The 15,488-nt window shown below is 41.3% G+C and overlaps 1 protein-coding gene across 5 annotated transcripts in view; it reads right to left on the bottom strand.

Annotated features, from left to right (window-relative positions):
• TBC1D1 (TBC1 domain family member 1) overlaps window positions 1-15,488 on the bottom strand; it is a 254,893-nt gene that overhangs the window by 21,157 nt on the left and 218,248 nt on the right. For all 5 annotated transcript variants that reach the window (XM_056556519.1, XM_056556526.1, XM_056556534.1 and 2 more), the window contains 2 exons: window positions 4,055-4,299; window positions 513-672 (listed from right to left, as the gene is read on the bottom strand). In XM_056556519.1, the coding sequence (XP_056412494.1) occupies window positions 513-672; window positions 4,055-4,299 (405 nt within the window). The remainder of the gene's footprint in view (window positions 1-512; window positions 673-4,054; window positions 4,300-15,488) is intronic.

Raw genomic sequence — 15,488 nt, 5'->3', positions numbered from 1 at the left:
ATGTAGCTATCTCACAGGTATTGCTGGTTTAACATATGTAAATTTTCGAGGCTGCTGCTACAATAACAGTTTGAGTGAGAGAGTAAGAGGGAGATTTATCAAAACCTGTCCAGAGGAAAAGTTGCTGAGTTGCCTATAGGAACCAATCAGTTCACTTCTTTCATTTTTGCAAAGGTCTATGAAAAATGAAAGAAGTGATCTGATTGGTTGCTAAGGGCTACTCATCAACTTTTCCTCTTGGCAGGTTTTGATAAATCTCCTCCAATGAGTACACAAGGGTGTGTGAGGGTGTGTGAGTATGAGAGAGTACAAGAGTGTGTGAGAACAGCCAGTCATGTATTATTTTGACAGGATAATGTTCACAAAATTGCCCCTCTTGTAACAGTAAACTGGTCACATTTTTCTTAGCTTCACCCATAAACTTATTATATTCCCATTCCAAAGTCTACCAACACTTTTATCGCCACATCTGTGAAGAAACCTAAAACACACATGCTGTTTACAAAGCTTACCAAATACTCTGGCCACAAAACCTAGCGGGAATTGAGATGCAAACATGGTGAGAAACCAAGGGGCAGCATACAGACTAGGCCCAATCTCATACTCTTCTAGGTGGTTGTACAGGTCTCTGTGGTAGTCATGAAGCAATCGAGAAAGCTGGTACATCTGGATCTAAAAAAGAGATAATGGTAGAAATGTTAAAGGACATCCAACAGGAGGTTTTCTTACGACAATATAAATAGGGTTTGTATTTTTAGATGAATTACAAAGGAAGTTCTCTTAAAAAACAATGTCATAATGCTTAGCTAGTCAGGTGCGGTAAGTTGTTGCCTCTGCGTAAGGTCACATTCATAAAATAAATTATAACCAAGCAAAATGACAATATACAACAAAACATAACTTCAGAAAGCATTTCTACATGGTGTTATGTAAGTTTTCATATAATGGTAGGTCATCTATTCACAAGGTCCCCTATCAGATAAATGAACAGATTATTATTAAAGGGTACCTCTCATCAAATAAACTTTTGATATATTTTAGATTAACGAATGTTGAATAACTTTCCAATAGCATGTTAATGAAAAATATGCTCCTTTCTATTGTATTTTTCCCGATCAGTCCTATCAGCAAGCATTTCTGACTCATGCTGGAGTCCTAAACACTCAGAGCTGCCAGCCTGCTTTGTTCACAGCCAAACAGGCTGTGAACAAAGCAAGCTGGCAGCTCTGAGTGTTCTCCTTTGTGAACAAAGCAGACTGGCAGCTCGTAGTGTTTAGGACTCCAGCATGAGTCTGAAATGCTTGCTGCCAGGACTGGTAGGGAGACCCCTAGTGGTCATTTCTTCAAAGTGGAAAATTAAATAGAAGGAAGCATATTTTTTAATAACATGCAATTGTGAAGTTATTCTGCATACATTAATCTATAATATATCAAAAGTCTTTTTGATGAGAGGTACCCTTTAACATGTCATTCAGGGTTCTGTATTTACAGCCAGGCATATTTTATTAATGTGGGAACAGGATACATTTTTAAGTGATCCCCCACAATAAGATATTCCTTTCTCCCACCAGCTACTCTACTATTCAAGAACAATAGAACAACTAATCTACCCATACACATTAGATTAAAATTGACAAAAGGTGACCGATTCAACAGAAACAATAATTTGGTAAAAGTTAACAATGAATGATCAATTTAGATGACCAAAACAGACTGTTGGGCCACATCCACACTGCTAGCAGGTGGAATTCTGCTTGCAAAAGGCGCTGTCAAAATCTTCGGCGGTAGGACCACGCAAACGTGCACCGTCTTGATAGACTGCAATGCAGTCCAGTGGAATTTCTGCAGTTCTGCAGGTGGAATTCCATTTCAGAGTTTGCACAGAGCAGAAAAGTCCCATAGAAAACAATGGGGCTCTGCTGCAAGTGGAATTGCGACAGCTGAACTTCAGCAGTGTGTGCGAGGACTTATAGTGTTTAAAAAAAAAATTGGGTTGTGTTTGAAATTCTCATATTTGGATAAAAGTTATTTCCTTCAAAAAAGATCTTCTATTCATAAACAATCTTTGGGGAAAGGATATTCCCAGAGAGCCTGAGTATGGCCACTTTTACGCAGGTTCAGATCCAAGACATCAGTAGAATTAGTAAAATTGTGATTTGATAGTTGGGAGAAAATGGTTGTTATCATTTCTATAAATTCCTGTGTGTGAATTCATCCTTCGTTTTAACATAAATATTATTTAATAATATTATTGTTATGGACAAAAATCTTAAAGGGGTACTTAATGAGAGACGTCATCTGATTTGCTGCTCAATCTTCTCAAATAAGTTTTAGAAAAGTGGCAGAGTTTATACCAATTTTCTCTGCTCTGATGCCAGGTTATCTCCCCCAGAATGAGAGTCTGTCCAACATGCCTGATCCTTCTCTCCACCAACATCATGTCAGCAGGTCACTTTACACTTTAGACAGTCAGCTGAACATGCTAAAGACAGAGTTTGGCCAATTTTAGTCTACTCCCACACAACATAAAAATTGGGACATTGAAATCCAATCTGCACTGACACTAATTCAGTTGACATGTATCTAATGTGTATGACGATCTTTGTGTACAAAAGGTAAAACTAACTTGTTTGCCTTTAAGCTGGTCATACAGATTTTTAAAGTGTTGGCTGAACCTGCTGCGAGATTGGCCAGCCATCTGATGTACACTGCTCGAAAAATAAAGGGAACACTAAGATAACACATCCTAGATCTGAATGAATGAACTAATCGTATAAAATACTTTCGTCTTTACATTGAATGTGCTGACAACAAAATCACACAAAAATTATCAATGGAAATAAAATGTATCAACCCATGGATCTCATCTCGGTACCTAATGGCAGTCAGGCTACCTCTGGAAAGCACATGGAGGGCTGTGCTGCCCCCCAAAGAAATGCCACCCCATACCATTACTGACCCACCGCCAAATAGGTCATGCTGGAGGATGTTTGTTGCAGGCAGCAGAACATTCTCCACTGCATCTCTAGACTCGGTCATGTCTGTCACATGTGCTCATTGTGAACCTGGATTTCAGCTGTGAAGAGCACAGGGCGCCAGTGGCGAATTTGCCAATCTTGGTGTTCTCTGGCAAATGCCAAACGTGCTGCACGGTGTTTGGCTGTAAGCACAACCCCCACCTGTGGACGTTGGGCCCTCATACCACCCTCATAGAGTCTGTTTCTGACTGTTTGAGTGGAAAAATGCACATTTGTGGCCTGCTGGAGGTCCTTTTGCAGGGCTCTGGCAGTGCTCCTCCTGCTCCTCCTTGCACAAAGGCAGAGGTAGTGGTCCTGCTGCTGGGTTGTTGCCCTCCTATGGCCTCCTCCATGTCTCCTGGTAGCGCCTCCATGCTCTGGACACTATGCTGACAGACACAGCAAACCTTCTTGCCACAGCTCGCATTGATGTGCCATTCTGGATGAGCTGCACTAGCTGAGCTACTTGTGTACATTTAGAGTATGCAAACTTTGTGTAAATAGAGCCTCAGGGCCCTTTAACCCAGGCCAATGAGCTGTGTAGATGAGCTCCGATCTTAGTGGACAGTGTGATTTCACAGAAGTGTGATTGACTTGGAGTTACATTGAGTTATTTAAGTGTTCCCTTTATTTATTTATTTTGAGCAGTGTATATGGGTTCTCCTTAAAGCCCCAAACCATACCCCCCCCAAGGCAGATAATGTAGGAGAGAAGGATCGGGCATGTTGTATTTCAACTGAACTTTTTGTTCTTGAAAAGATAAGATATCACAGAGGAGTCTGGCAGCAGCTTACACCCCTCTACCAATTGAGAATGCATGCCAAGCCAAATGGGCAAGTGTTTAGGAAAATTGGCAGACAGACATCTCCTGTGTATGGTCAGCATTAACTAAGCTTTAGGGACACCAGCCGTAACATGAAAAGCAAAGTAAAACAGTTTGTGAGATGTGCTTGTTACAGCAGCCTGGATAAATTCACATTTCTGCGCTTGAAAGTCTGTTCCATTTATTACAGTCCATTTCAGGTTGGTGCCGTTACCTGTAAGGTGACCATATCAGGTCGGTACTGTTTCCTTAAGCCCATGTCATACATCAGAAACTTCAGCAATTTAAAGGCATCCTCTTCACTCATGTGTAGCAGCAGAACCCCAGCCACAAAGCTGAGCCCTTGGCAGTAGCCCACTTCAGGATCGAGCAAGGAATAGGCCTTTAATATATTGTAGAGTGACAGCTGTCCTGCTCCCAGCTGTGCCGAAAAGTATGGGTGTGTTGGGAAGGTGCGTCCTACAAAAACAACAGAGGTAAGAAACTCAAATACGTTTACTTGAAGCTTGCTATCAGGGTAGCTCATACAAAAATATGACTCTTTTGAAGCCGCTTTATCTCCTTAAGTAAACTTTCAACACCAGTAACTAGGTAAATAGCCTAAACTCAACCTCCCTATGAATTATGTACTGAGGTAATGAAAGCGAGCCGCTTCATAAGGTTCACCGCTAAACATCAGATAATACAAATTGTCCACACTATCTTTACACCCTGCCAAATTGTGTATAGCACTGATCATTTACTCGATGGTCTTGGTAATGTGCCGAAATGGAATTGGCAAACATTATAAGATTCCACAGTGACACCCAATGGCGTGCAGAATCTTTGACAAAGATATTGTCTCAACTGAAAGAAATATATCAATTCCAAAATGTTCACTTCTCTCCCAGTCTGATTTATTGGTAACATTTTAACTTTTACAATCTTGGCTGTGGAACCTCAGACATCCAGTGCACGGAGCGAACTTCGCTCCGTGCCAGATGACTGGTGATGCAAGTGGAGGCTCGCGACGTCACAGTCACGCCCCGCTCATGACGTCACAGCCATGCCCCCTCAATGCAAGTCTATAGACTTGCATGAAGGGGTGACGTCTGTGACGTCACATGCCTTTGGCGCTGCACCCGATTCCTAAACGAACATCGTTTACTGCAGGTAGATTGCGGGGGTCCCCAGCAGCGGGTCCCCAGAGCGGGACTCCCTCAATCAGAGGGGGCAGAGTACCCCTTTAAGCATTGATACTTGAGAACTCGCAATGGCTGAGGAGTATTTCATTATCAGTTCCATTTTATATAACATGCATCTGGCCTATCCCTGGTGTGGATGGTGAAAAGGGGAAGGATTAGTAGAAAAGATCACATATTCAATGAACATCTATAATTCATAAATCTTCTTTATAGTCATGTGGATTACACATTTTGGGCATGATAACATTTAGATATCATCTGTCTCCATTAATCTTATGGCATTTTTCTATCTGGGCCTATGTTAACAGGGTTCTTCACTTTGCCAAACGATCCTTTAAACTAATACATATTGTTCAATCAGCATTTACCAACTGGAACCCCCAGCAGCGCCACTACATGGGAAATTAGGCATTACACAGTGCCCAGTCTAATTAATAGGTTGTCTGTTTAACGCAGAACAGGTGCTCAAGGGCAAGAGACACACTTTGTGACCATTCTTCTAGCAAACTGTTTCAAGTGAACATGACAATCTCACCCCCCCTGACTATTCTGAAGTGTGAGAAGCAAGTTCATGAGACTTACAAGAGACAGTCACTAAGTGGTCGAGCAGGTTGGAGTGTATTGGGACACCTATCTATCATAGCCAGCAGTTCAAGCTATATAATGTAATTCTTCTGTGGGATGAGACTAGAGAGGGTATCCTTCACACCTCACATACATCAATACAAGGTCACCTTATCCCAGATGCATAGTTTTTCCTTTCTTATGGAAGTATACTGGGAACACATCACAACACCTGCACATTTGTAGATGCCCTGACCCACTCTTCCGCTGATCCCCACACACACACTTTTTTTCCTGTTTCCAGTATATAAATATTTATTGACTGTTCACTTGCTGTATAATGTACACACACATAAAATGGGGGAATTTACTATTTATTGTTCACTGGACAAATATATTTGTGTGATAGCTGAATATTTGTTCTTTTCTCTGGCACAAATTATGGCTGACACGTTTATTATCATTGTGCACCCAAATTTTTTTCGTTTTTCCAACTGATTAGTAGTGTTTAGTCCACATCTCAAAAAGTGGGCGTCACACCATCTATCATCTAGCTCAAAGCTTCTCAAACCATGAAGCATGCCTTACCAGTGAGGCGCCCATTATTGTTGGTGAGACACAGATGGGATGAAGGTTTCTACAAAAGTGAATATAGGGTGGGCAGTCTTTTCTCTGGTTTCTATAATCTTTAGTTTAGCAATTATTATTTTTATTTATTTATTATAATGTTATACAGACCTAAGCACACTCTGGAAGCTGGATTTTTAGAGTGCATCAGATCAAAGTGTGACAGGAGCCGCCAATCAGGAGGCAGTACAGTGGTCCCTCAACATATGATATTAATTGGTTCCAGGAGAACCATCATATGTTGAAACCATCATATGTCAAGTACATATGTCTATGTAAAAATAGTAATTGGTTCTGGGGCCTCGGAACCATTTTATGTTGAATACATATCTCTATGGGAAACTGCCAATTGGTTCTGGGATGACCATTGTATGTGGAGTATATGGGGAGTATTTAACAAACCAGGGTGCCTCCAGCTGTTGCACAACTACAACTCCCAGCATGCATGTACAGCCATTGACTGTCTGGGCATGCTGGGAGTTATAGTTTTGCAACAGCTGGAGGCACACTTATAGGGAAACATTGATGTATGGGGTATATAGTGTGTATATGTATTGTATGTGATGTGTGACATTGCATACAGTACTGTACAGTTCTTTAAATACCTTCAGGGGGGACAGAATGTCCTCCATTACGATCCTGCCAACTACAGCTCTATAGGAAAGGAAGGGGAGGGCAGCCAGCAGCTCATTGGATGCCTGCAGCAAGATGCTGCAGGCTATTGGCTATGGCTGCACTGGGGGGCGGGGCTTACACGGAGCTCACAGTGGAAGCCTGCGTGAGTTAGCAGGACAGCATGTGAGTAACAGGAGGCAGAACGGGGCACACGGGGCACATTAAACAACTATCTGTCAGTTGCTGAAGTTGTCAGCGCTGTCAGATAGCTGTTTGAACGATGGCCCCGACACACAGTAGTATCATATGTCTATGCTGCCTTCAACATACGATGGGCTCTGAGAGGCCATCGTATGTTGAAATGATCATATGTCGGGGACATCGTAAGTCGGAGTGTCACTGTATAGGGGTGATTTCAAAGTCACTATAAAAGTCTATGAACATAGCTCCAGCAGTCCTTTTAGAGACAGCAGATGTTAGGTGAAGATCTCTGTGAGGGACACAAGAGCAGTGAACACCACAGATAGGTAGGACCACAAATATATAATAATTGTATTAAAGCAGAGAGTGTTCTGCATCTGTTCTGTTAGGGCAAAATCTGTTTTAATTAGAAGTTAAATGTGACAGTTTTAGCTTTGCACTATATGTGAAAAAGCCGCAAGAGAGTTTTGTCACTTTCGTAAACCTTCTAGGATGCCATTCACAGCTAGTAAAAGAAAAAAAAAATTGCTTCTTCACTTTCCTGGTACAAAACCTTTTGCTGCTCCTAAAAATTGAGAATTTTGGGACCACTTGGAAAGAGCCATTGCTTCTTTTGATACTTTGATGTCCATATAAAGACCAGTAGGCATCTAACATCTATCTAACTAATCATTTTGGACATTCATTTTAACAATACATAGATACACTCCTAGGTAACATAATTGTGTTATACACTGCTTTTACACAGTATTATACAAACACTTTTATGGGCCATTGGTGAAGTGTAGTTTCAGACAGAACTAGTTTGGTCAGAACTAAATCTTTTAGCTAGAGTTCTGCGAACTGGCAAACAAAACTTTTCAATAGTTTGCACATCTCTAGTTGTGGAATCTGAGTGGAATCCTCAGAAAGAATAGACATGTCTAATCTTTCTAAGGATGCCGGGATCGGGATTTCAGCGGTAAATGCGGTAGAAATCAAAGCAGCAGACATTCAGCATTGTGAACATAGCCTTAGGCCTCTAGTCCTACATTTATATGCATCTAAAGTTCGCAGGCAGAGAAATTAGCATTTTGCTCCTCTAGTAGTTCCTTTTTCTGTATGGGTTAAGTATTAAGTATTTGGTCTTCATTTCGTCTATTTTAGTCAGTATTTTTAACCAAAACAAGTGTGGGTTTCTACTGATTGTGGCTTAAAATATTGAGACCAAAATAAGCTTGAAAATGAGAACTGAATTAATAATATATTACATGCGAAACCAGCCTAAGTTTTAAAACAGCCAAACAATAAATAGAATAGGGAAAGGTGGGGGATGCAGCAGAAATTTCTAACTTTTTTAGGTGATCAGCAGGAAAAGATACAGATTGTCTTACACAGCTCAGTTCTGACCTCACATTAGGAAGAACTCATCTACTCTAGATAAAGAATGTGCATTCACAGACACTAACCCTGGGTGTTTAGGCATTGTTCCACTTTAGACTTTGTATACATAACAGATTCTTACTGATATCTTGTGGTTTAATGACTTGCACACCATCGACCTGTACATTCTTGTTGTGTGCCACGTTAGAGATTTGACAGTGTAGGTTCATGATGGAAATGTGTAACTAGATTTTCTTTAAAGGTGGTGGTAGGGGACAAAACAAACCATGGGCTGGGTCCTTGAGATCGATGCATGAATGATTATCTGGAATTAAGCATGCCGGGACTTGCTTCTTTAAGGGAAATCATTACTGTCTTGACACTTCCCAAGAACACATGGGGCACTTGGATAGAGGAGTGAAGGGGCCAGAAACTCTTATTGTCAGGCAACGTACCAGGAATGGAAGTATAAGCAAGAAAATAGTTTAATGCATTTTCCCATCTGTCCCAGCGCAGACGTTAGCACAGAACAGGGAAGGGTTCGTGTTAATGTAAATGAAGCGTTGCTTACAGCAGCCCTCTTAGTAAACACTACCCCACCCTTGGATTTCAGGAATGCTGAACAGTAATGCCATTACAATATAAGATTACAGATCCTCTCACTCTAACAAAGCCTCAGATCAAAGGCATGACATGTACTGGGCACTGGAAGTAGTGCAATGCAATGCAGATTTATGTGAATTCAATATATATTATTTAATACCAGTGGAAAAAAAAGACATCTATGTCTTGTGAAAGCAACAGAAAGAAAAACCCCAGAAAAAATTTTCTTTTCTGGGTTGTGAAAAAATTTGTGTTTTTCTGGTTTGCAAGGCTTGAAACCACATCCCACAAAACGCTTTCAAGAGAGCACTTGTAAAAGTATAGATAGATATGATTTAGAGTCCCGGTGTAAACATTATTATGGCCTTATGCATATGAGTAAATGTCACATTTTTTATTTTTTTTATTTTACAATTATTTTATCTTGATTTTAAGTTTTTGCATTAAAGAGTAATATGGAATTTCTTGCTTGGCATATAATCCCCAATCATGTTTAAAGATTCTTCATAAATTGAACACTGATTTGAAGGTAAGATACCTCCAGTAGGTGGCAATGTAGAGCAAGTGCTCTAGAGAAGAGCTACTTTGCATACATTTTTCCCATGGAGCATTGCATGGCTTTTAAGATTCCATATGCCAGGTTGGCGGTCAAGGAGACAAACCCTTTAGTCCCATAAATCATTGCAATGGTATAAAAAATCTTCCATTTATAAACATCATGCATTGCCTAGACTAGAGATGGGAAGGCCTGGGGGAAAAAATGAAAAAATATTTTTTGATGTTTTATTTTTACCAAAGCAATTTTATTTTATTTTTTTTATAGAAAAGCAATATGCATTTCTACCTCTAGGTGCCAGAGGGAAAAGGTTTCAGTTTAGTTTGGTTGCGGCTGGGCTCCATCTTGTTGGTATTACAGTAGTTGATGTCTTTGCCCTCATAGTTTAACCTTAATGGACGTTTATCTATCTGATTCTTAATAATGTTCTCCCCCACCACAGCTCAGGTTCTCCCCCGCCACAGCTCAGGTTTTCCCCCGCCACAGCTCAGGTTCTCCCCCGCCACAGCTCAGGTTCTCCCCCGCCACAGCTCAGGTTCTCCCCCGCCACAGCTCAGGTTCTCCCCCGCCACAGCTAAGGTTCTCCCCCGCCACAGCTCAGGTTCTCCCCCGCCACAGTTAAGGTTCTCCCCCGCCACAGCTAAGGTTCTCCCCCCACCACAGCTAAGGTTCTCCCCCCACCACAGCTAAGGTTCACCCCCACCACAGCTAGAGTCTGACTACTTCATTGGTCTTTATGTTCCTCCTCTCTGTAAAATGGTAAGACCAATATCCATCAGTAAAATTATTTTCAACTTTTAAAACTACTCCCCTCTGCAATTTTTTAAAAGTTTCCATTTTTTTTTTCTAAACAACATCAGGAAAAGTAAATGTTTTTCTACATGGCTTCAAATTTTCTGGAAATTTTCCTCTAGTGCAGGCAAATACATCAAGCAAAGAAGAGTAAAAATGTATGGTAATAGTGAATACAAAAGAAAGTACATTATTTTTCTGAACCCCAGAGACAGGGCTCAAAAGTGTGCTAGGCCAAAAAAGTGGCAGCTGCAACATTTGGGAGTGAAAATGACCCCTATGTCCCTAGTGAGTGCTACTCCCAGTCACATAAAGACAGTCTTGAAGCATCTTTAGTAAGAAAAGAAAGAGTCTTGTGATGAGTCTTTCCGCATTTCCCCTGTCATGACGTCTGCACAAACATTTTTACATTTGCAAAGCTTAGTTTTCTCCTTAATGTATGCTCTATATAATAATAGTTTAGCACCTTTTCACTGTGTATGGAAATGCTTTCCTTAAAGTGATATTCCAGGAATTTATATATATATATATATATATATATATATATATATATATATATATATAGCCACAGAAAGTCTAAGATTTCTATACAACTAGCACTAGGCATTGCTTGTTCTTCCTACCTAAACCCTGTGGGAAAGGAAAAGCAACAGTTACGCCACCATCCCCCACGCTTACTATTCTCTGCACCTGCCTGCTGGACAGTCAACAGGATGTTTAAAAGTCCCAGGCAATCTCCGCAGCCCGAGAGTAATGCAATCAGTAGATTTGCCATATGTCCCATAGGCTTGCATGAGACTTCAGACCAAAAAAAAACTCCCCCTCTCATAAGGGTTTGGGTTAGAGTTGATTAAACTACACTATATTTTTTGTTGACATAAGTAACGTGTGCCACGTTTCATCGAACCTAAATTAAGGTGAGCCATTTAGAGAATATTTTATGCAGTAGGATTTCTCCTAGAACTGACAGATATGAAGTTGTAAGAGTTCCAGATATACTGAAAGATGCCTTCTGTACAATATACAGAATGCACAAGTATGAAAGGACTTGTAGATGCTTGTGAGCAAGCAGGACGGGAGGCACATGAGCCTAAATTTATATACTTTGGTAAGTATCCAATTCATGGGATGTTGGAAGAGTTACAGTAAGTAATCTGTATTATACTGCTTGTTAAATTCATTCTTAATAGAAGCTATAAATTACCTTTACTGATATGTGTAAAAGCCTAACAACACAGTTCAAAGAGGGGTCTAAAGATCATGGGGGGAATTCATCAAGGGATTTACACAGGATTTTTGGTGTATATTTGTCGCAAAAAAGTTGCACGCGTGACTTTTTGTGGTACACCGGCCTGCACGATTTCTCACAATCCAGCTGTTTTACACAGTTCTGTTTTTTGCTTAGCTGTAGGCAGGGATTTACTAACTACGACTTTTGTTAAAAAGTCGCAAGTGGGTTAATAAGTCGCAAAGATACATAAAAAAAAAACAAAAAAAACTTGGCTTACAAAAAGTAGGGTAAAGTCCCCGCCCGCATCTAACACTTGCTTGCTGCTGCATCTATCACCCGCCGCCCACATTGATCACTGGTTGCCCGTATATACCACCAGCTGTTGTAAGACTACAACTCCCAGCATGCCCTTACAGTGAGGACATGCTGGGAGTTGTAGTCTTGCAGTAGCTAGCTGGCAGAGGTAAATGCAGGCGGGTAGCAGGTGGTATATGTGGGGGGCGGGTGGTATATGGGGGGGCGGCGTGGTGGCATACTGGAGGGTGCGAGTGGTATATCCGAGGGGCTGCGAGTGATATATGCGGGCGGGTGCTGATTTCATATTCATGGTAGCCGGCCAGAGAGCGGAGCACTCGTCCCCTGCGCTGCATGACTACAAATCCCAGAATGCTCTTACAGTAAGGACATGCTGGGAGTTGTAGTTGTGAGGTGCGGGCAGGTGTAAAGCGCTCCGCTCCGCTCCCCGGCCAGCTCACAGGAATATAAAACTACAGCACTGTAGTTTCATTTTTCCCTTCTGAAGCTGTGATTGGCCGAGACTCCTCGGCCAATCACAGTTCCTGGCAGGGAATATTAAATTACAATGCCATAGTGCTACATTCATGGTTTCCGGCCGGGGAGCAGAGTTGAGCGGAGCGCTTGTCACCTGCCCACACCTCACAAATACAACTCCCAGCATGTCCTTACTGTAAGAGCATGCTGGGATTTGTAGTCATGCAGCGCAGGTGACAAGTACTCCGCTCCCCAGCCGGCTACCATGAATATGAAACTACGGCACTCCATCTCTCAGGCAATCACAGCTCTGAATATGAAATGACAATACCATAGTATTATATTGAAGTTTTCTGGCCGGCTCCACTCCCCACCGCCCACATCTATCACCCCCCGCCCACACAACTATAACTCCCAGCATGTCCTTGCTGTAAGGGCATGCTGGGAGTTGTAGTCATGTGTCGCAGGTGGGTGGGAGATGTGCGAGTGGGTCACAAGCTTCCTTGTCACCCGCCTGCACGTTTCCCACCAGCCCGCACCTCACAACTACAACTCCCAGCAAGCCTTAACAGTACATTACAACTCCCGTTATGGGATGGGGTTGTACTTTAGCAACTGCTGGAGGCACCATAAATGTATTAAACATATTTTCCGTGTTTTTTTCTTCTCATTTCAGATCTGTGTATGCAGAGGACTTCTTTGGATTCAGTGGATTACGTTGATGACCAGCGGTTTTTTCCTTATATATTAATAAAATGGTTAAAGAGGGCTCGTGGGGAGTGGTTTTTGGAATAAAAAATTATAAAACGTGTTTTTTTTGTTATTTTTTGTTATCTTAACAGGATTAGTAGTAGACGCTGTCTAATAGAAGGAATACATTACTTAGCCGGGCTTAGCGTTCGCCCCAAAAACAGCTAGCGCTAACCCCCAATTATTACCTCGGTACCCACTGCCACATGGATTTCGGGAAGAGCCAGTACCAACAAGCCTGGAGCAAAAATGGCACTCCTGGGCCTAGGTAACAGGCTGGCGTTATTTAGACTGGGGAGGGCAAGTAACCATGGTCCTAACCCACCCTGGTAACGTCAGGCTGTTGCTGCTTGGTTGGTATCGTGCCGAGAATGAAAATACGGGTAAACCTATGCGTTTTTTTTTTTGTTTTTTTTTAATTTATTTAATTATTTATGCAAAAAATGTGTGTTCCCCGTATTTTCATTCTCAGCACAATACCCACCAAGCAGCAACAGCCTGACATTACCAGGGTGGGTTAGGACCATTGTTACTGGCCCTCCCCAGCCTAAATAATGCCAGCCTGTTACCACCTAGGCCCAGGAGCGCCATTTTTGACCTGTTGGTACCGGCTCTTTCAGGCACCCCTGTGGCGGTGTGTACTGGGGTAATAATCGAGGGTTAGCGCTAGCTGTTTTTGTGGCTAACGCTAAGCCCTGGCTTAGTAATGGATTCCATCTACTATTAGACTGCTTCCACTACTAATCCTGTTGAGAAAACTAAAAATAAAAAAAATAAAAAAAACACTCGTTTAAAAAAAAGTTTATTCCAAAATAACACTCCCCCACAAGCCCTTGTTAACCATTTTTTAGTATTAGACAAAAAAAAATGCTGGTCACCGTATTCCGAAGAAGTCCTTTGCATACACGAAACTGAAATGAGGAAGAAAAAACATACCAAAAATGGGTTAGTACATTTAGGGGGGGAAAAAAAAGGGTTAAAAAAAATGAAATAAATACATATACAATATTTCGCACATTTTTATCACAAATGTGGCTTTAGAGCAGAAAAGTCACAGAGGAGAAGAGGTGGTGTTACAAAATGATGTTCTGAAGTCATTTCTTAGTTTTTGCTTATGTATGCTGAAAAAGTGTATGCCAAATTTATCAACCCCCTCTGTGATAGTATAATAAAAGTGTCACACGTAAGAAATACTTACACCATGGGAAACACTGTACGTAAGTCGTGTACGTAAGCACAGCTTGATGAATTCCCCCCCCCCCCCCCCCCCATATATACCAAAATCATTACCACCTTCAGTCTGTTCTCAAAGTTATACACCACGCCCCATATACCTCAATACAATCTGCAAACAATGGACACTTTGATGGACTGGAAGAGCAAATACCTGAATACCAAAATAGAAATCTAAATGACTGTTTAAGCCAAGTATCTGCAACATGAAAAGTATATGGCTCCTAAAGCAAATAGCTCGAAATGCTTTCCCATATAGTGAGGAGATAACCAAAGATATGCGTGTATAATAGTTGGTACAAGGTGTTACAGGGTAATTACCATCCTGGTTAAACAAAGTATTATGTGACGACCAGTCATTTGGTTATTGGGGGAGATTTATCAAAACCTGCCAAGAGGAAAAGTTGCTGAGTTGCCCATAGCAACCAATCAGATTGCTTCTTTCATTTAAAAAAAAAAAAAAGGCCTCTAAAAAATGAAAAGTGATATGATTGGTTGCTATTGGCATCTCAGCAAATTTCCCCCATTGATAAATCCCCCCATTGACTTTAGTTTCTACGTATACTGTGGTCAGCTCTGGACAAGCCCATCAGAGTGCCAAAGGATCAACAAGTAAACTCAGGTTCCAATGACAATTATCCAGAAAAATTCTAGTGCCCATTGATTTCCTTCCAAATGAGGGTATTATGGGTCGATAAGAGCTTATGAATCATATAGAATCAATTGGCAATCTTTTCCTCTGGTAGGCCCAAGGGAACCTCCGACCGAGGCAAACTGTATCAATATCAATCCAAACTTAAACTGCATTACTGCGATACTTAAATTTGGGCTCTTAGCACACAGATAGAACACAAGCTATCAATCCTGTAGGACAAGTAAGCTAACTAGAACTATACCTCCCTTCCACCCATTGTGCTATTTACGATTTTTAGAAACTTTTACAGAAACAAATAAAAGTTTGATGAATCATGTTGTAAAGATTGATACGTTATGCAAGTGTTACGTTACCATTGTACCCTCAAAGCTGCGCAGAAGCTATCCTGTTCAAGTAAAGTCTGCTCCCAAAGAGATATTCCTCTTTTTAATTGGGACAAACATGTTTATATCCCTTTGCCTGATCATAGAGGGAACCGTGCAGCTGTACAGTTACAGATGTGCA

This window comes from Hyla sarda, chromosome 1 (assembly GCF_029499605.1).
Source record: "Hyla sarda isolate aHylSar1 chromosome 1, aHylSar1.hap1, whole genome shotgun sequence".
In the NCBI taxonomy this organism is placed as follows: domain Eukaryota; kingdom Metazoa; phylum Chordata; class Amphibia; order Anura; family Hylidae; genus Hyla; species Hyla sarda.
Note: the sequence above shows the minus strand (reverse complement) of the source record. Positions and strands in the feature narration are given on the sequence as shown.